Raw genomic sequence first — 25,113 nt, 5'->3', positions numbered from 1 at the left:
AAAACAACATATTTTCATGCATCCAACTTAAAAAATGCAGTGGAGTCTTCTGAAATAAATAGCACAAAACAGAATAAACCTGTCAAAGGAATAACATTCTAGTGTATCAAAAGACAAAACGCAGTAACAAACGGATTTGAGGTGGGACAAGATCTGTTTAAAAAATATATTATCTCCAGAATATATTTCAGAAGACAACGGAGCCTTCTTAAATGAATTTGAAGGAACAGGACCTATTAAAGGAACAGCTTTCATCTGCAGCAAAATCCTGTGAATAGTACAGGGTGTTTTGTTCCTGATTTTCAATTATTTTTTGCACTGCTTCTGTTGAAGAGTGTTGTGGGTTTTTTTTTTTTTTTATTATTATTATTTCTTTGGTCACTTTTTGGACCTAGGTTTACTTTTGAGGCCTCAAGTTTCTTATGTGCTCATCTTTCAGGCAGGCCACCTTCCTCAGTGACAACATTCCTCCTGGTTGCTGATGCACTACAGAAATGCAGGACCATTTCTGTCAATTTTAAGGGCATTTGAACTCCACACTAATCCTGTCCTCCTTTTTTTTTGGTCCTAGTTTCATCAAGCTGCTTTTATGTGTAGTTAAAATAATTGATATGTGAGGACGTTATACCTGTATAGGAACAACCACACAGCCCTGGGAAAGGCACGTTCCCACAAAAATTTAATCCATCCCAAAACTGAGAAACTAACCCGCCTTTCCCCCTCCTTTCTTATTACATTACATGTAACTGTCATGTCCAAATCCTGTGCCTATCGAGCTAATGCAGAAGAGGGTATATCCACAAGCTGGCAGGATTATTTTTCTACTTTTAAATTTTCTGGAGCTCCAAGACAGTACAGGTCACAGTCTTACATGATACAACATACTCTTAAGACACACAGACCTTCCAGTTACGTTCTGATGGAAATCTCCAAAACACTTAAAACAGTTTGAACTTCTGCATTCGAGATCTGTGAATGAGCTTAATACCACGCTGCTGAGGCTTTAATCCTGCGGCACCTCTGCTGCCTGCAGGAGTGTGGGAACAGAGGCCTTGCAGAATTAAGTCTTCATATTCCTGTCATCATTTCTCCTACAGCAAGACCCACATGTCCAAATGCAAGTGTAATAACCTAGCCCTAGAAAAATGCAACAGCTTCTTAAATGCACAAATAAAAAATTAAAAATCATCTCCATGCATGCTCAGGGAGATTTTCAGCCCCTGCAGAGAGCCAGTAGGGAATCTCTGTGCCACCTAAGTCACGCTTGAACGCTCCTGTGAAGACTTAAGCGTTGTTTGGGCCCCCCGGCAACCCTCTGTTCAGGCATGCATTCACCTCCATGCAAAAGAAGGGCCATGCAAGAGAAAATCCCCCTTTTAATCTAGTTAGAATAATTCAAAAATTGTTTTCCCATGAAGACAAAACCTGAAACAAGAGGTCATAAAGCAGCTCAGACTTCTAGAAGTTGTAATAATCTTCCCTTTCCTGAACTGATAATCACCTGTGCTCAAGAGGCTGGGCGGGTTTCGGGTGGTCACCTGTTGCCTGCCTATTACTGTTAAGAACAAGGAACACCGTTCCCAGGCAGCATGCACAAGAAAACAGAAAGGAAAAAAAATAAAAATGTACCTCATAATAATAAAGTTCATTTTTTTTTTTTATTTGCAAGGACTAACATTTAAAAGAAAGAAGAAATGAGTATCAAGAGATAAGGAACCATTAATGAGCCCTCTGCCTTGGTTTCAATTGCACTGTGAAATTAATTTAATGCGCTCTAAGGATACAAGAGGTAATCGCTCTCTTTTGGTAAGAGGTTGCAATTTTCTCTAACAAAGTGTCAATATAAATATGTTACTTTAAGACAGGGAGAACAAGTCAGTTAATTCAGAAAGAATTTGACATATTAAAGTAAATGCCATCCAGGAAGCCAAATGGCAAAACTAAGAAATAAATTACTCAAAATGAAAATTGTACGGCAGAGAGCTGGTAAACTGGGGTTTAATTGAAAACTTATTTTAAAGCATATTTTATGCTAATGATAGGTATCCAAGTGACTGATACTATGAAAGACATCACTAATTTAAAAAGAGTAGCTGTCCATCTGAGGAGATATGTTTATGGCTGGAAGTAGTAAGCAAGCGGAAACCAGCAACTCTGAAAATAAATACATACATAGATACAAGAGGTTAATAACGCTTGTGGATTTAAGACATGCTGATAAGATGTGAAATGGCTACACAGACCAGACAAATGCAGAGAGCTTTCTGATGGGTTGTCAAATGTTACCACAGCAAAAGCTGACAAGTCTCTGCCCTGAGCCTTTTCCTTGGCATCAGTCAACTCTTACAGTGAGATGCTGGAGGGAAGGAAATGTGCTCCACAGATGTGCTTGCCCTGCTGGGTACCCACCAACTGCGCTTTGGAGGATGTGCTATGCTGTCATGACCTAGTGCTCTGGAACGCTGAAAACGACCCTGACATCTAAGCGAGCGCACAAAGATTTGCGAGACTTCTCCTGGGACCACGAGGATGGAGTTCCTCCAAACAGGCGCAGCAGGCAGGGAAAACGCGCTGCAGAACGCACCCCACGAAGGGTGGCAAGCAGCCCTGGATGGAGCCGAGCTGAAACGGAAAGGGCTCAACCCGACCAGTCAAGGTCAGGCTAAAACTGAGATCTCAGTGACACAAAGGGGGAGGAGGGAAAACTGGGAAGCATTCAATATTCTCTTTAATGGTCTAGAATATTTTTTGAAGAGTTGTCTACATCAATTTTATTGTTTTTGAGGCAATGGGGCATACAAAGCGCACTGCCTCGCAGCCTGCCGAAGCAGTGAGGATGGAAGAGCTTCACAAACCTCACAAGTAATTAAAGTTACGTGGCTTCTGAACTGGTGCCTTGCAGCAACACCCAAGATGTGTTATAATCCCCCAGTAACACATTGCCTGACACATTTTATAGCTTAATTACTCCCACATTCATGTTTACTGCCCTTGTTAATCCAGCACTTCAAGAGAATACTTGCCTTGCTTAAACATAACTTGATTCTAATCTCTGTTTTACCGGTGTAAATCAGAACTCGTTTCACTAATGTTAATGGAGTTATGGGTGTGCCAAGCGTCTAATGAAAAAATCAGGCCAATAGCCAGAAACGAACCTTTACTCTGGCACCAGTAGCACACTTCTATTCTCTTGTGTCAGTTTGCAAAACAAAATATGCTCGTTTTCTGGTACCAACCCAAAATGGAGCTTTAGGACTGTCAATGCTGAGGCTAGGCTAGACTCCCAAGAAGTTTATTCTTTCTGTCTCTTGCCGATGCTACAAGCAAAGACACCACAGTCACCTTTGCCAGCAGCTCTGATGAATTTGTTCGAGGCAGATTACAGATTCACTCATTCTGTCCTCAGAAAGACAATGTTGCAAATGAAGGTAACTACAGGGCAATGCCATTAAAGAAGATCAATATAATGAGTGCATAGAACAGGGCACAGATACAGTTGGTTGGCTAGAACACCCCAACCATCCTTCTTTGATCAGACACAATGTAATTACAGTTTCCCGAGTGCCTCTGTCTATTGCTACTCAGTAGAGATAAGGCAGATACGAACCCCCTTGTCAGGGGCTTGGATGTAGGGTGGCTCCGTCCTCCTACTCACAGGCAATCAATGCAAGGAGAGAGTTCAGCCTTATGACATATAGGATTCTTAAACTAAGAAAAAGCTCCAAAGCACAGAACCAACTTATTTAGCTATTGCTCAGCTGCCCTTACTTCACAAGACTCCTCGCAAGCGCCAGTAACGGAAGATAACGTTACGCTATTAAGACTACAGATTCACTTGTGATGCTACCTTACTTGTGTGCTGCAGCCAATACGGTACCTTTGAAGAGCCAAAACTGGCATAAAATTAGTCACAGATGTGCATATTCCAGTATCCTTGCTAATGGTCAGGCATTGAAAAATGCTAAACTGCAAATCGCAGGGCAAGGAAAAGAAAGGAAAAAAAAAAAAAAAAAAAGCATCACCTACAGAAAATAATGCATTTCACAGGAATTTCCAGACTCCATGCATTAAAAAAACAAGACTTCTGCCTACAAATTAAAAGTTACATCCACTGAGACAGTAAGAGTAAATACTAGTACTACCATAATCTCTTGCCCTTTTCCATTTATGTTAACCGAGAAAAAAGCTAGAGTAAGATTATCAAAAAGCAGTGGCTCTAGGCATCTTTATGTTCCACCAATCTCTTTCGTTCCTCTTATTAGATTAAAATTACTAAGAGATCACCTTTTTAAAAGAGCCAACATTCAGAAATGACAGAATGAGGGTAGCTTGTTGACTTTTCTTTGTGACCGAGCAGGTAAATGACAATTAAATTAGCGAGCAGAGGCCAACTAAGGATTAAACACTTATGTGAATCTTTTCTGAATTACCCAAATCACACTGTGCAAATCAAAAGATCATATAAGAACAGGATTTTTCAGGCTACAAGTGTTTCTTTTTTTTCGTTCTTCTTTTTTTTTTTTAATCTGAACAATAGTCATAGAACAAATATCTTTTCTGTTAGCATGACGGCATTCTTCCACCGACTCCGAAAACAGGAACCACTGAAATGGAAGAAAGTATAGATTTCCAAAAATGTATGAATCCAGTTTCTCTGATCTCATGAAAAGACCTCCAGTCACAACCTGGGAAACCCTTGGGAGGCTCATTTCACCCAGACTTGTTCTATCCAACCCTACTCTTTCTCTTTCTACCACCAGAAAGCCAAAATAAGGTATCTAAAATGGTCATGTCACTCACAGGTTGGAAAAATTGAAGGGGAAGGAGAGGAGATTGAGACAAACAGAATGTTTGTAACCTGGAGAGATGGATTAAATGAAGATTTTATGAGGATTTTTTAAGGAGGAAAGCAACAGGAGGATATGAGGACCACCAGAGCCACAGACAGAAAGGAAAGAGGGCAGAAACGGCTCGTCCTCCTTGGCTTTCAGTGGTGACACAATTGCTTACAGCACCAGCAGTTCCTAGTATCAGGTCTGAGCAGCAATTAGAACGACACAGGCTGTGAGTCCATGCAACGCCATCCCAACGCATGGCACTGTGTAACACATCTGGGGATACCTCATGGCAGGGGAAAAGACCTCTTCTGCTACTGGACAACAGCTGGTTGGGGCTTCTTTGATGCCTCACAACTCCTCTACAAGCGCAGAAGCGATCAGGAGAAAATATCAGGAAGCAATTAGCTTCTGTTACTGTTACAAGAGAGAAAGGAGTGAAAGAATAGAAAAGAAGGGGACAGTGCCTCTTAAAGAAAGAGGGTCATGGGTTCCTGCCAACTTTTTTCAGCTCTGGGAAGACTCCACAGGCAGTAATGGAGATATCCCACATTACAATAAAGCAGCAAAAACACAAGATGCAGCCCTGAGTTTTGAAAAAGAAAAGCTACCTGTAACATAGCCTACGGCAATTACCTATCATTTTCTTACAGCTCATTTTGAGACTAGATATGTGTCGAGGAAGTCTTTCTGCAGCTAGTCCTCTGTTTGTGTCACAAGTAAATTGCTTTACTGACACCTTTGCTGGCAAAGCAGTCCCTGGGGTGATGCTGAAGTCCTTCGGAGAGTTGTTAAAAGCAACTCTAAAATCCAAAAAGTAACCTAGACGTTGTTATCCCTGGTCCCTCAAGAGCTACACTTTGTGAAGCCGACTCAGGGATCACAGCACTGCATCTTAACAACATACTGCCAAATCATTTATATCAGGTTTGCTCAGCGATAATGCTTGGTCTGTCCTGAACTTCCTCCAATGAAAATGAGAAATTTTGTTTTTCTTATTTATCTTATAATTCAACTAGTCTGTTGAATTATACCACAAAAATGGTGTGACAGAAAAATTGTGCCCTGCTACGTTCAAAGTTAGGATTTTTCAAAATCTATTGAAAGTCAGGCTTATGAGAGATCTCTTACTTATCCACTTCATACAGTGGCAGAGAGAATGAAGTTAACTGGAAGCTTTTTCAGTCACATTTCTGCCAACAGCAAGGACAGGCATCAGGACAGGAAAGCTGAAGACAGAATAAGGGAAAGGAGGAACCACAGAGAGAAGGATACCCTGTCTTAACAACTAACAGAGTCCACATAAACAGCAAAGGAGTTCTGGAAATTGCTGTTCTGCCTTTGCAATCTTCTGCTCATTTTTAAAAATATATACATAATAATAATAAAAAAAAGGCTCGTCCTTTGAATAGTAGCTGTAATTAAGTTGTGTCACCACTGCAGCTTTTACACTACTGGCCTCGTGCTTTACAGGAAAAGGAGACCCACATACCTTTGGTTGCCAGCCGGACACAGTTGATTTTTGTTTCCTGAAAAATATGAAAGGATAGGAAAACATCAAGGCATGTAATTTGCCCATCTGCAATAAAGATACTTTCCTTAAAAACAAGCACTAAAACAAATTAGCATTTTTCTTACGCTTCATTTCTGAAAATACCACCAACACTTTCAGTGCCATAAAACACTCCATACTAATGGACCTGCACACAGCTGCTTCGCTAACTGCTGGGAAGTTAGAGTGACACTATTTTTTTCCACACTAGATGTGTGAGTGATGGATCCCACATAACGGGCTGATTAACTAAAAGAAACTACCGGTTAAATGACCTGATCCGTAATATGCAGAGAAGCCTTGGGTCAAAAGTACATGCAATTGTACATCTAATTTTCGTGCACCATTACTACAGATTTGGCAAACTGGGTATTTATTTAAACACACGGCACAGAGACACCTAAGTAGTCATTTGAATACTTCAGCTACATGAAATGTATGTGAAGCAAAGCAGCATGTCGTATGGCTAGCCCTGCCAAACACGCTATTCAAATGCAACCCAAACCACTGCAGCTTTTTCATCACCGAACTGGGAAAAAACCCAACACCTTTGTTCAATCCACCTCAGAGTCTGCAGATCTGCATAAACAGTAATTTGGATGGCAACAACAATGTTGTATTTGGCTTAACTAAAAAACCTCAAATTCAGCAGTCTTCTCGGGCCATCTCCATTGAAAACACATCCTTTCTGGGATCCCAAAGTCCTCATTCTGCAGTCGTTATTGGCATGGATTACTTCCGCGCACTACATGATTGCCATCCAAATCCTAATGTGTTGCTTCAGTTAGAAAAGTGACTTTGTCAGTCAGTAATCTGCTGCAGGGGTTTCTTAGCACTTTATGTCTTTACACGCTCTTGTACATGTCTCAGGTGTAATGAATACTGCATAAATTACTGTATGTAACAATGCTACATTAATATGGATGCAGCATGTGCTCTGGAAACAACAGCCTGGCAGATGCACTGCTGAACAGCTCATTCCACCCTCCAGTAATAATACAAACACGTAAAAAGGCTGAATTTGCTCTTGGAGAAAATCTGTTCCACCTGGGGCAGACTGTCCTTGGCCCCAGCAGAAATGCATGGCTGCATCGCGCCTTCTTCCTCGCACACAGTTGCATGCAGGAAAGGGCAATGGCAGGATCCATGCAATCCGTGTTTTGGGATGTACAACAGCGAACCCCTACGATGCCTCTCCACACGCCCTTCAAAGTACAAATCAGCTGTGCTATCTGGTAAAAGCAACTCCATACGTATTCTGGAAAGAAAAGAGTATTCAGAAGGACAATCTCTCCCTCTCGCCTTGCTTTGAAACTCGCTTAAGGAGCTCCTGGCTCACTGGACACATCATGTCCATCACAGAGAGCCCTTCCCAAGCACACCGTCCTCAGCGTGCGACCAAAGTACTGTTTACCCCAGTAAAACAGAGCCATATCTCATTGTGCACTGACCCCTCTCTCCCCGCAAAAATGACCTTTCCACACAACTTCTACAACTGTCAGCACCGTCAAGGCAATAAAGCTGAGCTGATAGAGCTCTGCTTTTCCTTCTGCCTCACGCAAAATCAGCTCCAATTGCCAGCTAGTCTGGAAATCCAAAATCCTATTACCAGTGATGATATATGAGGCAGGAAGAACATGGCTTTATTTTCAGAGCCCAGCCTCAGCATATAACGATGGAAATACTCTTAAAAATAATAAGCAATCCTGACATAGTTTATAAATTAAGCAAAGGTGACCTGGAAAATCAGTGATGAAAAATAAACTTTGAACATCAAGATAGCATTTCTGCAGTCCAAAAGTAGCTGGGCACTTTTGGAAAAAAAAATCATGGATTTTTTTTTTTTTTAGCTATTGCTTCGTACTAGCTTAAAAGTGCAACAGAAAGCTAGAGAAACTAGTCAATTTTGAGAAAAGAAAAGGTGAGAAAACAAAAAATGAAATCTTGTTAATGAAGCTGTAACTGATCTCATTTGAGCATGTACAAATTCCTGCACATTACCCTCCCACAGGGTAATTTGAGAAGACAGGATACAGTGTGCTCTGTTTGCATTTACATCACTAATTGCTGTATTTAGCACAGACAATTGTCCTTAGTAGAAGACAGTGATCTGGTACTGCCAAAAGGAAGAGCAGTCAATCACTGGAGGATCAAGTCATCTGGACTTCAGAACTTCAGTTCAGATTGCATCTTCTTAAAAGAAAAACTTGAAAGCAACTTGATGTTGCAACACCAGATGTATAGCTACTAGGGATGCTACAGCCTAAAGGACAGAGCTCAGACCATATTCCTCATTAGTGCTGATTATTCCTTTGATTTCCACGGATCATCTCATTGATCAACCCAGTGCTTATCTCTTTGATGTCTCATAAAAAACGGGGTTTCCTCATATTTACTACATTTTTGTTTTGACTGATATTGAAAATTTTGAGTTTGCCTGAACTTTTCTGCCAATACACAGAATAAATAAATATAGATTTTTTTCCTCAAAACAGTAAAACAATTTTCTCATAACCACACTTGTTTTCTGAAAAATATTAGTCTTGATTCAGGTAGAGTGTTTACTTGTTCACAGTAAAATAGGATGCTTCTGTTTAGGCAGTAGTAAAACAGGAATAATTAATACAGTTAATTCTCAATTATCCATTCAGGTGGCTTAAGGCAATTACAAGAAAAATCAGGAAATAAAGGGATTAAAAAAAAGTTTTAGAAAAACAAAAATACTATCCCCAGATTTCAGTCTCCTGCTTGTCCCTGTATGTTCTTTCAAGTGGTCTAACTGCCACTTTAAGAGGCCACAGAAGACTTAAGAGGCCTTATATCCACAACAATCTTAATGATGACCCAAGATCTTACATACTTAGGATAAGATATCAGTTTTGTATTATGGCTAAAGTCACAGGAATTACTCACATTAAGATCCCTGTACCACTGCTACTTTCGTGGTGCAGCACTGCCAGGTTATGGTACCGTAGGCATTTTATATTCAGGTATCAGTAGAATGATGTAGGTATATTTTAACAAAAACCCCCAGGAGCAGGAAAACATTGAGGTTTCCATCTGCATGACACATGCTACAGCTCTTGATCCAACCTTCCCCTTCCACATGCACATGCTTCTGGGAGGTTAGTTTCTGGACCTGGCTCCCCTATGCTTACACCACAGTTACGGCGTACCCTGATAGGCTTCTCCTGGAGGGCAGACCTCTGAATTTTCTATAATTTTGACTCTGACGTTTTAGCATTCTCTGAATATGGTTTGCTTCTTTCCAAAGACAGGGAGCTGATCCTGTCTACTATTCATTTAGGTTCCCAAAAGCACATTTCAGTGAAGCGCACTGGATGATGACAAGTTCTGCCTCCATCTCTGTAGCGTTTGGACGGAAATAATTTTCTGCAGAAAGGGGTTATGAGGGCAGCAGGACATATGTTTATGCGACAGCTGCATCTTCACAACCTAAAAGGGCGAATGCTTTTTTTTTAAATGACAGCTTGCTGCTTACAGACTATGAACAATAAAAGAAGCAGGCTCTTTCATCCATCTGTTTTCACATCCACAATTTTCCCTTCCTTTACCATCATTATGCTTTTGCATTAAGTTAAGCAGAGCATTCGCTGTCACGAGAGTATGGCAGCGTCAGTGCGAGAACCGCTGCCCCTGCACTAATTGCTTAAGGCTGTCCCGCAACGGGCAGTTTCACCAAGGAGCTCAAAGCAAGAGCACCCAATTTTCACGTTGGCTGGTGCACGGATGATACGGACAAGTAATTACCAATCTCCTACTCGGTTTCAAACTTCAGCTTTAGCACCCTGTGTCCCAGAGCTATGCTGAACACGCTTGTAGGGAACCTGCCTCCTGCAAGAAACAAACCACGGCCCTATTAGCTGAGTACCCTACAGAATTATTTTTTCAATTCCTAACAAATTTTGCCCAAATTTGGGGGAGCTCTAAGTGACGTCTGTCTTTGCGATCTCGTTGAAGGTAACTGTTCGCTGTGTTTAAATTTAATCATATGCGTGGCTTTGCAGGGTCTGTGGACTCCCCTGTAATTTCTATTGCCAGTTTAAGAAAACTGTTAATTCTCCAAGAGGCCTAAGCCAAACCCTTATATTGCCTTTCCAATATCAGCTACTTTTGGTATCTGTTTTAGTGTTGCGGATTTTTATTTTGTTATCTAAAATAAGAACTTACATGATATATAGTTAATCATTTATTATCCATATCTCCCAACCTCCCAACCTAAAGTTAAACGAGAAGATTTTATTTAAATGAATAATAGAACCATCAAGAAAACACTTGGGCCCACACATTCTGGCAAGGAGGCCCAGGCAGATGTGAAAACAAGGGGTTACAAAGAGCATAGTGTTTCCACAACTGCTGTATTTTTGCCCCAGAAGCTCCAGCGTGTGGGTTAGAACAAAACACTGAACAAAACTGTACACCTGGAAACGCAATGAATATAGAGCTCCTCAAAGCTCTGTTTGCAGAAGCCATGTAGGTACCTAGGTACTACTCAAGTTCTCAGAATGGGGCTCGTACTGAATTTAAGCACCCCACCAGCTTTCTGTGGGCCATCTGCCACAGGGATGAATCTCACCTTAAGTGCTGGCAGCTCTAACCATACACCCAAAATCTCCTAGAAGGATGTTCTGTATTGTGCTTAGACCTGTCAACATCTAGAAATCCAACCTGAAGTCCCCTGATAATAATGAACTGCACAATTGTGCATGTAGTACAACTCATCAGAGAGAGAAAAAAAAATCAATGAGAAACTCTGGAGAGTCTATCATTCCTTCAAAAATAATATTCTCATTGATTACTGTGGTGCTACTTCCACACTCCTGGCCTGAAAACATCATTCACCTGTTGGACCACCAGGCTGCACAAACAGCTGGCAGTGCCTTCCACATCATCTCCAGCTGTGCTATGAAGGCTCCTGCTTCGTTTCCCATTTAGAGGAAAAACGGCCAAGAATTATTGATTGCAACTGCACTGCTACAGATTTCTTTTTAACCCAGAGGTGTAAAATTCAATAGCTGCAGGAAGGATTTCTAGGAAGCTCTAGTTTCTGCGCTATTTAAAATGCAGGCAGGTTTCACAGCAACTAAAGAATTTTCCCCAGTTGAATGTGTTTGCTGGATCACTAACCAGAGACTGTCACCCACGATGACCCAGAGAAAGAACTCGTGAGCAATAAAACCTGCAACATTTAACTTTGATTATTAAGCCAGGACAACGGTAGGAGTGGGTGAGGAGTACCGTGACACTGCCACCTCGCACTGGCCTCACCTTTCACAAGGAGAAGTGTTGCAAGGATGAGTGCTGTGAAGGGGCTGAGCACAGGAGGGTTTTTCAGGCAGGGGAAACTTCCCGTGGTGGCAGACAGCCACCGTTGCCGGTGGCACTGGGAGAAACAGCAAATCCCAGGTAAACTACCCGAATGGCGGTTGCGGGGGCACGTGGCGGAGATTTTGCCAGGGCACCTAGAGAAGCTAGTTGTCTATTCTTCTTTTTGTGTCACTTCTTGTATCATTTCCTTCTAACACATAAACAGTAACTAATTGTGCTTCTCACCCACACAAAACCTGGAGCTTCTGTTTTCTCCTGTTTTTTTTTTTTTTTTAATTTTATTTCCTCTCTTACCTCAAACTGACACATTTCAGTTCAGCATCTGGCTTTTGACAGTCCCTAGGAGCTAAACGCACATAATTTGGAAGCATTTTGTAGGACAGAGCCAAAAAATATTCTGTTGCACACATGTGCTATTTAGACTTGCGTCTGGAAGCAACACCACGTCGACCAAATTTCATGCGACGGTCCAGAGAACAGAATTCAGCGAGCGACAGCTATCTTATTGAAACTCGCAAACAACAACTACAGCGTTGCACACGAGAAGGCAGGGAAGCTCACGATCTGATTTTGCAGCAATTTGTCACACTTGTTCTGTACCCAGCTGTTAATTATGTTCCTTTCAGTGCAACAATCACGGCTAATGGTTACAGAGCAGACAAGAACGCCAAATGAGCACAGCCCTCCACGTATAGAGACGCGGAAACAATGCAGAAAACCCTAAACCACAACCACCTCCTCTTAATCAAGCTTTTTGATCAAAGACAGAGTGTTTCTCCAAATTAAACTTCCCCCCTGGAGTCCTACATTTCCAAAGGAAGATGTGTTATGGTTCACTGCACGAAGGTTTCTCATTGCAGGTTCCAGGCGTGGAAAGAAGTTTCCTCATTCCAAAACTGCCAGTGATTAATGTAACTGCAGAATATCCTAGTTAAAATACGAGTGGTAATATTCTATTAAAAAGGTTTTAATGTGCAAGGGAACAGAAGGCTGTACTTTAATCCTGCTAAATGGTAGTGTTTCAGAATTTTTGCAGATGCGCATTATCAGAAATGCCACATTGCAGCCGTGCATTTGCAGGCTCTATGAAGAGCACAGTCAACACTGCTCAGTTGGTAGAGCCAAGTGTCTACTCAGAGCTCTAAACACAAATTATACCTGTAACCAATTCTGGGAACAAAACAAAACTCATTATTTACAGCTGTAAAAGACTGCATGAAAATCAGACTCTAACGTTTGAAATGTGAGAGTTAAGGATTTCATCACGAAACAGAAAGTATCACAGTTATTCGGCTGTAGAGCCAAATTCCACTATCGGACCTGCACCCAGCAGATGGCATCCTGCCATATTTTCTTTATATTTTTTCCTGTATCTATTAGCTAAACTGCACTTTAAGGATACATAAGCATATACTGCACCTACACAAATTATTAATACAAGAGGCAGCTGCTTGCTCAAATAAGAATTTGTTTTGTCTGGCAAGGTATTTCTTATACCCGTATTCACAAGCTGCATATTGTTGCACACAGGCTTTTTTTTGATTATTTATGCTTGAAAGTTCAGATTCTGTAAGCAAAAAAATTCTATATTTCTGCTTGTAATTGAAAATTACAGAATAGTCCAGTTGACGCAAAATCACAGTTTTTCCAGGTCAGACTGGCAGGGACTGCTAGATTTGCTTGTATCTGTAGCAAACGGAGCATAGTCTATATCCAGTGGTCATTTGGGAACTTATACAAGTTCTCTGCTACTGCAGGGACTCGGGATGTTGGCAACGACCTGGACCTCTCCCACAATACACCTCTAGCTGCCTTCTCGGCTTTTACTAATTGGTCTTAAACTTTCTTGTAAGAATTTGCAAAGCAAGTTTTGCTTCCGGAACATGGGGAATAAGTGTTCGGTTGACCTTCTGGATGTAATATGTATAACATCTGAGTGCAGGTGTCTAATTTTAGTGTCTCAAGTGGTCCTTTTCAGTCTTATGTTCCTATTAAAACAACCGAGGTCAGACCTTTCTGAGTCCCTCTGACCTTGTATACAGTGTGATGCAACTTGCCAACTACAGGGGTCCAGTAAAAGCAGGAACTGCACATTAATACTGCCTTAATCCTGAATGCCAAGTGGAGCCTACAATTCCATTTATACTACTCATTTACAGCACATTATATTGTACTTGAGCAAATAAAGTTTTTCCTCCCCTGGGGATCCATTCAGTAGCAATTAACTAGCACACATGGGGGAACTAACTAGACACAGAGAGACGTATACATACATTTCACAATTTCCTCTATAAAGGCAAATCGAAAATTGAATTAATTGAGTAGCGCTGGAAGAAGTCTATATTGACTAGCAAGGAAATCAAGGTGAAAAACAGCACAATATTGAGGGCATTTGTGCTCGTCAGCCACACAGCAGATACTCTGCAGGAGAACGCTGATGAACGGAGGCACTAAGCCAGTAAGATACGTTGTGGTCATTCATTGGCATTGCTAGCCTGTTAAACAACACGCAGTCCACTGTGATGTATGGCTGTCTTTTGGGTGTAAAAGACTCTATTCCAAGTGGAGACCAAACCTGTGATGCCTTTCACCTTTGACTGATTTTTCTGATTTTGCTCTTTCAGAGGTGATGTCTTGGAGAACTTATCCAAGCAAAAGCTGGATTCATGAAAGCGCTGGCAAATGTACTAAGAACACACATACAACTACCCAACTTATTGACTGCACGTTAATGCTGCAAGATTTTTCATGGGGCCTGAGTGCCAAATCATATCACGTTACATGATAATGAAAAACAATTCGGGGAGTAAGAAGGTAAAGATAAAAAGCTAAGGAAGGGAATAAGGTGAATCACTGTTCAGGCTGGATATCGCCTGTTCACGGATCGGCAACGGGCAAGTTAAAAGAGAGTATCACAAGCAATTTTAGGCTGCAATGGAAAAAATGGAAGAGGGAAGAGCTCCTCACTTGTCCTGTGACTGGATCTGTCGGGGATTGACACATATGTCATTTCAGTCTGAGAACAGAGGTGACTAAGTTTCCTGTGTATTCTCCACGTTAAACTTGGTAACACAAAAAGTATTTATGAAAATATAGGCCAGGATATCCAAAAGGAGCAAGAAAGGCATGCATATTGTTTCCTCTCTAGTCTAACTTACACTTTGCTCAAGCTGAAAATCCCAACCATAACGGCTAAATTATGATGTGACCAAACGCAAGCTAGAGGGTAATCCAACTTCATAGCTTCTGGGCAGTTCTCATCTCATAATGTCTGCTCCAAAATGACAAGCCCTGATGAATGCCACGATGTAGCACCTCTGCATTTTAAAAGGACAACAGTTCCTACTTTGATGTCAATGTAACTGCAAGGAAAAAGACCAGAATAAAGAAGCAAATTCTAAGCAATCCACTTTGTAAACCACTTGCCAATTACCCAACATGTGCCCTTACATCATCTGGTCCCCCATGGGTTTCTGGTCCCCCTGAGTATTAGGCAGAGATTTGAGTGAAGGACAAGTAGTGGCATGTTTAATTTTCACCAAATTTCTGCAAGAGGGTAATAACAAGGAGGACATAAACTGGCATCTGATGGAGAAGGAAAGAGAAAGGTGGGAAAGACAGACAGAGGTGGTCATATGTACAGATCCAGCTTAATTTGCTCTGCACTTACTCCATTCGCTTTGCTAAGAGCCTGGAAGTATATGCTGTAGCTTTTCAAGGGCGAAAGGGGAGCGTTCCAGTAGCCATTGTAGGTTTTGTTGTCACCCACTGTGAATGGTTGCGTGACAGGCAGGTTGATGGGCTTCAGCTCGGCTGCAAAGTAGTGGGGTGAGTCCAGACTGGAAGCATTCTTGTAGCTCACTGGCACGGAGAAGCACTCAATGATGTCTGCAGCTCTCCGTGCTTTCTGCGGCTTCTCTTCCTTGACAACTAGCTGATAGACACTAGGAGGGAGAAAAGAGAGAGGAACATAAGGTTAGAACCTCAAGAGCCTTAAACACCAAAAACTTTCCAACAGCAAAAGCAAAAGGCAAAGTGATAAAAAACACTTCTAGGGCATCACAGCAAATACCGTTCCTGGAGCACTGCAGTAGCAGTGACAACTCAGTGGTATTACGTAAGCAAGATGCTGATTGCTTGCTCTGCTGCTTTGCTTCAGTTAGTCAAGATGCATCTTTGTGAAAGTCCAAATAGATTTCAAAGATGCCACAATTTAGTAAAAGGAGGTACCAAATAAAATATCCAACCCATAATGACTTTTTAATTTACTGAATATTGGAAAGCAATTGCTTTCTTTTTCAGCCACCAAATTACGAACTCTTTGTTCAGGCCAAACAGCGATTGCAGTAGAAAAAGACATCAACAAGTGGCTACGGTGTTAGATCCCTTTCGAAACAGTTTCAGGGTGTAAGAACTAGTTTCAATAAACAAAAAAAGATCTCACAAGTTCTAGGAATGTAACCTTTTCTGGCACTTCCTTGCATTACTTTTTGGGTCATATCCTGGGATAAAGAGTTCTCATTAATATACTAATCCTTGATGGTAAATCTCCTCCTAACCTCCAACACTAGAAGTTTGATTTATACATGGAGTAGCTGCCTTTATAGCTCTTCCAATTCACTTTTGTTTCAGTAAACAAATCCTCACATTCTTTCCAGCTCTATGAAATGTTAATCATTTCACAACCCTGCTAAATTTTGGGCTTCTGTGATACCTAATAGCAATTCTTGATATTTCTAGCTTACTTTTTCAGGTTCAAGAAGGATGCGAGGCATCCACATGCACTTTGCTATGTTTCTCAGGCAGTTAACAAAGCATTTAAGTTCAGGGCTGCTACAGCTGAGGCAGATATACTGTCTGTGTAACACTACTTACTCATCTGACAAAGAAAGATGCCACTGCAGTCATTTCCCTTTTTGACAGGGTATTCACATACACGGCCCTCACCTGCCTGTGCGAGGCTGGTCTTTGGTTTAGTTAGACAGGGGAGATGGATTAAAAGACAGCAAACCGCCAGCAGCATATCATTCTCCCCGCCTGCATTGGCTCATTGTTGCAGAAAGACTGATTAGAAAAATTTCTAGCATTGCAATGGCTCATCAGTGCTTCTGGGGGAAGCAAAGCCGTGGCAGCTTAAATAAGCAGCAGTATAAAAAAATCCAAACCTTAGCTCATGTTTTTGGATTAACTATTATTTTACTTCTGTGGGTATCTGGTGTACTCACTGTTAACAAGGAAGTGGTCAGTGAATCATTTGGCAAACTATCAGCAAGGGAGACTCCCACTGCCGGACATGAAAGCAAATAATCTTTACAAATGTGATCAGTTTGTGAATTGCTTAGCACTGAAATTGTCCTTAGGCGGCATGCTACCAGCATTTGTTAATGCAGCAAGATGCACTCACCAGATGTAGGGACTGTGGACTTCAATGACGTCCCGTTAACATATTTGGAAACCTTCCTCAGCCCTTCAGCTGACTCGCAGTTTTAATAAAATATTTTAAACCTTCTCTGATATTTATTTTTTTGATTTCTATAAAGATTAACAAGTTTCCGTTTTCAGTATTATACTATTGAGCTATAAGTAAAATCCCATCTAACACGAACACTCCTCCCAGCCTAGCAAGAGAAACTTACAACTTGCTTCTCTGGCCACTGTTTACTGAGACCATCCACAGATTCTTATTCCGATCCTTCACTCTGGTAATAATACTAAACATTGCTCAAAATAGAATACGGATTTTATTTATTTTGTTAAAACCAAAACTAACATGCATTTCGGTTTGGAGTTTCCTGTCCTACAAATTTATCAAACGAGGAAAAGAATATCTGCAACCACAAAACTTCTTGCGGGTCAGCATTCATCTGCAAATCACAAGGTTTTAAGTGAGAAGCTGGTTTTTGGTGTGCTTGTGCAGGAAGGGCATTTGTGAGAACACTTGGCAGAACATAAAGGTGATACGTGATCCTCTTACCACCAAACGGCAGGCTAGACCTACCTGTGGACAAAAAAAATGAAAGCCACCTTCTGTATTTGAGTATACCAACATTCAGTTTTGTTACTGCAGATTGAACTGATCCCTCATTTTCACCACAGTGCTCTATAAGAAATATATTACTACCCCTTTTAGACAGCTTGGATGATGGAGTTTCCTTGATAGTATCTCAAAACTGGAGGCCCTTCAGATCCTCCAGGTAGTTCCTCAAATGTCTCGAGATTTGCATCCTATATCTACTTGCACAAATTCATTCTCTACTGCAGGTTTGCTCACCTAAATTACACAGCTCACCACTCACAGGAAGCCTTCTTCAGGAGAGGGGACAAAGTTCATGGACCCTTTTTTCCTAGATAAAGGCTCAAGGACATGGAATCAGTGCCTGCTCTTTCCAAACCTGCCAATGGCCTGGTCATGTTCCTCTCCTATTTTAGTCTGATTAAAATGCCCACTACAGCATAAATAGTATACTCTATGCCCTAAAAAACTAATCAAAATTTACAATGAATTCCAAAGAAAGTGCAAGTTCTGAACAGCAACAACCCAGCAACCACTTGGACAAGCAACGGCAGCCTTTCCAACCAACGTGCAAGACTTGTCGCTAACATTTCTAATGGCATCGGCCACATACCTTCTAACCAAAAAAATGCGTGGTTTCAGTTTTATACCCTCACAAATGCCTCCTTTTGTTGACAGTAGAAAATATTTCCTCTTTTGTATACATATAACTCCTTCTAGCCTACAGAGAAGTCAAGGGTTCCTGCTTCCCATCGCCTTGTCCCCATAGGACGACCTCATTTCTTCAGTATCGCGCTTGTAAGCAATAACCTATATACATAAATTGCCAGATAAATGAACTCTTTCCAGATTCAGAAAAGTTATTTATCTTTGAAGACATTCTCAGAGTCTTCCTGGACTGTTTTGATCACCTGCTCCTCCCATATATGCACCCTTTTTTACCATGAGCAAGAGCTTTGATACATATGCAATCACAGTTGTAATAGCAGATACTCTTTCATTTGTATTCTTTCACATTTCAGCTTTCCTACTTAGCTTTTAACTCATACTCTTCTTTTCATGGGGATAACTCACTGTTTTAACATCAGGAAATTTTACTCGTTACTTTTGATGTCTATTCTTTTGGAATAACTTGAGGTGCTTCTGGAAGCACAATGGCACGTTCATGAGCATTCAGCTGAAATGTAATAGATGCTCCATTTGTGTTCAAGTTAAAACTCCCTTAATCTCCTGTTCAAATACTATCTCTTTTTCCTGTGAAACAAACACCTGAGCTAGCACTGCTGTCATTGTTCCCTTTTTCTAAAGAACGTACTCTTTGCTGAAACGCAGAATGAGTGGCTGCTCGCCTCCCTTTGCCTTTTTTCCTTTATGCCTGGTACTGCCCTAGCTCACAGCGACGGCTCCAGCACATGCATCTCTGCTTTACCTGCTTGACTCAGTGACCTTCACTCCTCACCTCACTTCTTTCGTAGAGTCTCAGTTATTTGGTAGTGATCAAGCGGCCACTCAAAGGTAGCAGTCAAGGGGCTAAGAGAGTGGCTGCTCCTGAAGACTATTCTAGATTGCAGCTTATCACTCGGGAAACTGTATAACTGTATTCTTGCCAAATGATTGTTCTGCATCCTGCCCTCTGATAGGTTGATCCAGATGCCAGTTTGCCTCATCCCCTCAGAAGTGCAGCATTTGCAGTTCACCCCTTGCTAGTACCAAACTCTCACAGTATCACTTTCCTTTTTTTTTTTTTCCTGCACTATATTTATTTTTTAGGTTATATTTTTTCCTCATGTTTTCTTTTTACCGGGGAGCAGGATGCTCTTAAACTGCCGTTAGGTCATTTTCAGGTATCAGCTTCTCCACTTTAAACTATTAAGTACTGCTAGGCATGGCAAGTGCTTCCACATCTGCTATTGCCAGCATTAAGACTCTCATAAATGTGTGCCTCTTTCTTGAGATAGATAGAAAGGCAATGATCCTACAGCAAAACGAAATTCTTGTGGGATTTTTGGGCAGCAAGCATACAATTACCCACCGTGAAGTCTGGCCAGAATATCTGGATTACTACAACGGTTCTCAAGAGTAAACGCAATTCAGCTTTGTCAGAAGAAAACTTTTCTTGATGCATCACGACCCCTAAAGCCTGTGGCTGGGCACTAACTCAAAATCAACCCAGTGAATGTGATCAGGCCGATTAGCCTGAGAAAGCCCTTCAGCGGCAGACACATTTCCGCTGAACATTTCAGTGTTGAGCAGGGTCAACCATTCAAAACTTGTTACAACTCACAATTTCATAGTACAAAGCAGTGTGAAGTGGAGTATGTTTCCAAAAAGAAGTGCTAGAGGAAAGGAAAAAAGGGGGGCAGGAGGAAATATAGAGGTGATGTTCCAAGTATTTTATTATCTTTCATTCTGGCTACCAGGTAGGCAGTAGCAAAAAAGTCCCGGGGATCTCCTCCTCCCAGCTTCAAAGCTACTGCTTCCAGCCAACACTGCTTGCATAGCAGGAATCAATACATCAGCTGAAATCGCCCAGCTGGATAAAAGAAAGTTTCAATGTCATGCATTGAACTTATATTATGAGAGACAACAAAAGCTGCACGTTAAAGCTACTGATACTGTACAGCAACTTCAGTACCAATAAACCGAAAGAAGACACAGCAGACTTACGGCTTCAGTTTCAATTTTAATAGGCAGCCTCATTTACAACCACTGCAATCAAATGCACCCGCGGGCATGCTGCAAGGGGAGCAGAAGCAGGGGGCCTGCCTCCCTAGCGCCGAACTGCTCCGAGCCACCTCCCCGCAAACAAGCGGCACCGCATTGCTCACAGGAGCGATGAGGAAGGCCGGCTTGCCCAAGATCGCTAAGCTGCACTCTCCAGACAGAGCTCTCTAGGGATTCGCACGGGGGGCTCCTGATGAAACGCCCAACTTCCTAGAAGGCTGGGGAGCCCACTGCCCTGCTGTGCAGCTGCATGGTCGCATTAAAGGCAGACAAAATTGGCCTCCTTGATAAATTTCACAGGTTTCCTATAGATAAAACCACATTGCTTTAATAGAAGCTATTTAAAGTTTTTGACAGGTCCGTTCTAAATCACAGACAAAAGCACCAGCTGAAATGGCCACCACAGTATAAATGTTGTCTGCAGAGGAAGAAAATGTGCTCTTATCATCATCTACAAGGTAATCTTTTAAATTATGAGTTCTGTTTGCAGTGTGGAAGCGGAAGCGTGGATGATCAACATTTCAAATCACAGCCCTGCGTCCCTACTACTGAGAGATCCCTGGGCTCCGTCTGACTTCTCCTTCCCTGCTCTTGATTTTGTTCCATGCTGCCTGTGGCACAATGGGAGGACGAGCTGAGACATCTACCGTCCAGAAATCCAGCCACATATTTAGGCCAGATTCAAGTTTTGCGTATAGGATGGGCATGAACGTGGAGAGGGAAAGCTGTGTCAGAGCTGCCCATAGTGCATCCCACATCTGGTCAGCCTGTGCAGGCATCCTGACATGGTAATTCCTAGCAAGGTGAAAGCTGCACTATATCGCTGATAATGATAGGGTGTGAAAAGGAATATAATTTCTTCCTGGCCCTACACTGATTTCCTTACCTGACTTACTAAAGCTTAAAAGAAACAATCCTTCAGTACTACTTCAGGAGTAGTTTAGTACTCCCACTTGACCCATTTTGGTATCTAGAATTTCTTGAATGTTATTGTATCTGTTTAAGATTTAACAGATTTCCATTGAATTTTAATATTTTATACATCAGTATATTATCAGATGTTTATTATTTCCAATAATATTTTCCCCTTGGGGAAGAAAAATAAGCAGCAATTAGTAGAGGCTGATCTTGCAGTGCATGATTTGAATAGCCTATTGCAAACAAGTTTTGCAGTCCACCCTTAGAGAACAGGAACATCACATTTCTGGTTCAAACGTGCCACATTACCTTCCGGATAACTGTTTGTCAAGCTTCAGGAAATAAGTTGGTATTAAAGGGTAGCAGTTTCCTTGTTAACCGTTATCTTAATTCAAAGATGAAGGAGAAGGGCAATGAAGCAGATGCAGGGCTCCTCTGCCCTTATAGCTGTGCCCTTTCAGCCTGAAAGCATGGGGAAAGTAGCAGCCAACATGGAGCGGGGCACTGTATCGCCCTTGTTGCATCTATTCTGTGGCATTCACAGGTGCAACACTTCTGAAAACACTATCCAAAAGCGCAAAACCCAAAATCAAACACTGTCTAACCAAGCCAGTTAACGCTGCACAGAGATAAATAACAGGCATCAAGTGCCTACGTAGAGGGTCAAAGGCATGTTAATTAGAAGGGTAAACAATCAGCGCAGCTTCCTTCCTCTTATTCAGGGTGCAAAAGCATTTGAGATGCATGCTCTTAAGAGTACAGGAGTAGTCTGAGAATACTCGCTCACATCTTCAACAAGCAGCACGAAGAAACTCCAGACACTGAATGCTGACTCCCTGCTGTAACAAATGGCAAAAATCAGATACATCTTCACCCACTAGACGCCAGGCCTGCTCACTGGAAATACCCCTGCAGATCAGTCTCCCTGGATGTTACCGCAACACCTGTTACCCGATTCCAAGCAGTCAAACTTTTCTTTTAGTGCCTATTTTTCGAGATGACAGCTAAGTCAAAGAATCCATGCTTTGGATACTTACACTAGCTTTTTTTTCCCCCTGCTCCTTCCATTTAACTTGTGACCCCATTAAATTTGGCTGAACCAATTTAAATATATGTGGATATATCCATGTAGGTTCATGGCCTACAACATAGGACCATTTTCTGACAACATAGGACCATCTTCTAGGATACTGGAATGGGAGAAAGTTTGACGTGTTGTCCCATTCTCAAATTTAGAATTAAATTAGCTGCTGAACGTGCATATGCTTATTTTATGGCCAAGCCAATTTCAGTGACGCAGACTGAGACAGAAGAGTAACATCAACAGCTTTACTTTCTGTCTCTCAAAGACATCTAACTGAACACCTGACTTTGCCACATAGGCAATAAAAAACCAAAGTAATACCACCCACAAGAAGGAAACCTCATAGCAGTTCCAGACAAAAAACAAGGATGCTGAGGACACCATGGGATCCAGGCACTGGAGGTTTTCCGTGAGCCAGTAACACTTCAGTGTCCAGGCACATGTTTCCTTCGACTAGAAAATCTGACGAAATATAATAGGGATGGAAGCAAAAAATAATCTGTAAAAATCTGTTGGTACTCTATAGATCTTACTTTAAACAAATGTGGAATTAAATAGTAAAATGAGATCCCTCTAACAGTGTGCCTCCTACAAACTTGCATCGAAGGGATTTTGTAATAAATGCTCTAGGATGGTAAAAACAAAAACCTATAACAATGATTTATAAATACATAAACTCTCAATACATAAGTGTTTTTCTATTAAAATTTACAAGAACTACATGCACAACAGTCATAAAGCCTAACACGGAGACTCGGAGTCCCCACTGCGGCTCCTATACCTCTTCACTGTGGAGAGAACGGGGAACACTTCCTCACAAGGCTCCTCCTGCAACCCAGTAATTGAATGTTCAAGCATTCAGAAGTGACTCCACCGATGGTTTCTAGGTTCATAAAGGTTTCTGGGTTCAAACAGGTGCAATATATTCCTGCCAAGTGAGTGAGCTATTTCATACGTCCTAAACTCTCACCCTTATTACTCTCCACAGCACCTTTGATCAGAAGTTCTGAAACTAATCTACAAAGCATAATGAACTGAGTTTCACAGCCACCTAGGATGTACATGCAGGGACCCAATACGCTGCTCTGTGATTTTCTCTCTATTTAGGGACTGATTTTAAGTCCATTTAAACTCTATTAAAGATTAGTATAACCCCTATAAGGCTTTGGAACAGCTCCCCGCAGAATGTAATATGCTGGAATTAAGGATAGCCCTCAGTAAACATTTTTATGCAGAAAATATAGAAAAAAAGAGAGAGGTTCTGCGATGTTATCTACGAGAATATGCTTGGCTGTTTCAAAGATTCAAAAACCAGCCCATTATGACTACTGGACAGCACTGTCATCAATGACATCATCAGAAGAAATCGGCTTCTTCCCTTCTGCAAGACATTTACAAAAATAAAGCTCATAACAGTGATGCTGCTCAAAGAAATGGTCCCTCATTTTACAAAGTTATTCATGCCATCTCCCTCATTTTGAAGGAGCTCATTCATTTTTGTGGGTTCTGTTAACATTCTTTTAAATTAAACAACTCTTCTACTATATTCACCGAGGTTGAATAATAACAAGAAAATATCCAAATTCAGCCAAGTTTGGAAAAATGGCATAGAAAGAAGAGATAGTTATTACCGTCATTGCTATGAAATGCTAATACTATTGTAATCCATTTAATCAAGAAGGATGATAAGGGAGTCCCTTCAAATTTTCTTCCATATTCCAATTCAGTAGTCTAGATTCACTGGCCTACCAAGGCATGAAAACCATACCCTGAAAACCATGAAATAAAGGGTAGTGATTTCACATTTGGACAATACTATTCTGAACCACAGTTTTCTTATGGGCATCTCTAAAATTTCAAGCTTTGCTAAATTTCCATGGTGATTGAAATGGGCACTAGAAAAAGTAAGGAAGTCTAAAGACTGATCCTATCCTGGCCATCTCCCACAAAATCCTTCCATCTCCCCTTCAGCTTTTCTTCAGAAAGAAACAGGACATCACCAGCAGTGCTACCCAACCACACGGAGACCGCTCCCTGTAGAGAAACAGGATACTGCCCCCAGTCGCTATCACAAAATGCCATTAGCTGCCTGTGGGGACAGCTGGTGGTGTCCCAAGGAATTGTGCGTTGTGTCAAGTTTTAAAAAAAAAAAAAAAAGGAAAAACAGTTTTTTTTAATTTGAACCAGAAAAGCATCCTGCCAACATTACTAAGTCTAATGCTATCTTTGGCCAGAACACTTTGTCTGAAAGTTCCTTGCAGTCACAGTGCAGCATCTTACAAAATTCCCACAATTGACTAAAAAATGGAAAATCTATTAGAAAGGGGTTAATTTTGTTCTTTTTCGTGTGTGGTTTTTTTTTTTTAAGAGAAGTGAAACTTTGCCTTAAACACCAACCTACACAGCCTCAGACTTCTATCACATTCTGGGAGACCTACAAGGAACAGTTCATAATTACCTCGATCACAGATGTATACACAGCTGCACGCAGAAACTACAAGGAGTGATTTGCCCAGTATCACACAGCATCAGCTGTATGGAAACAAATCCCATATTTTTGTCCAGTATTCCTATTGGACGATATCCCCAGCAGGCAACACATCCTTTCCAGCGCCGTCTGGAATAGCATGCTTGCAAT

The 25,113-nt window shown here is 41.4% G+C and overlaps 1 protein-coding gene across 14 annotated transcripts in view; it reads right to left on the bottom strand.

The window, feature by feature from the left end:
• The window catches only part of PTPRT (protein tyrosine phosphatase receptor type T), a 469,240-nt gene that overhangs the window by 79,003 nt on the left and 365,124 nt on the right, over nucleotides 1-25,113 (bottom strand). For all 14 annotated transcript variants that reach the window (XM_068912406.1, XM_068912401.1, XM_068912399.1 and 11 more), the window contains 2 exons: nucleotides 15,407-15,680; nucleotides 6,328-6,364 (listed from right to left, as the gene is read on the bottom strand). In XM_068912406.1, coding sequence (XP_068768507.1) covers nucleotides 6,328-6,364; nucleotides 15,407-15,680 — 311 coding nt within the window. The remainder of the gene's footprint in view (nucleotides 1-6,327; nucleotides 6,365-15,406; nucleotides 15,681-25,113) is intronic.

The sequence above is a fragment of the Struthio camelus genome, chromosome 18 (assembly GCF_040807025.1).
Source record: "Struthio camelus isolate bStrCam1 chromosome 18, bStrCam1.hap1, whole genome shotgun sequence".
NCBI classification, from domain to species: Eukaryota; Metazoa; Chordata; class Aves; order Struthioniformes; family Struthionidae; genus Struthio; species Struthio camelus.
Note: the sequence above shows the minus strand (reverse complement) of the source record. Positions and strands in the feature narration are given on the sequence as shown.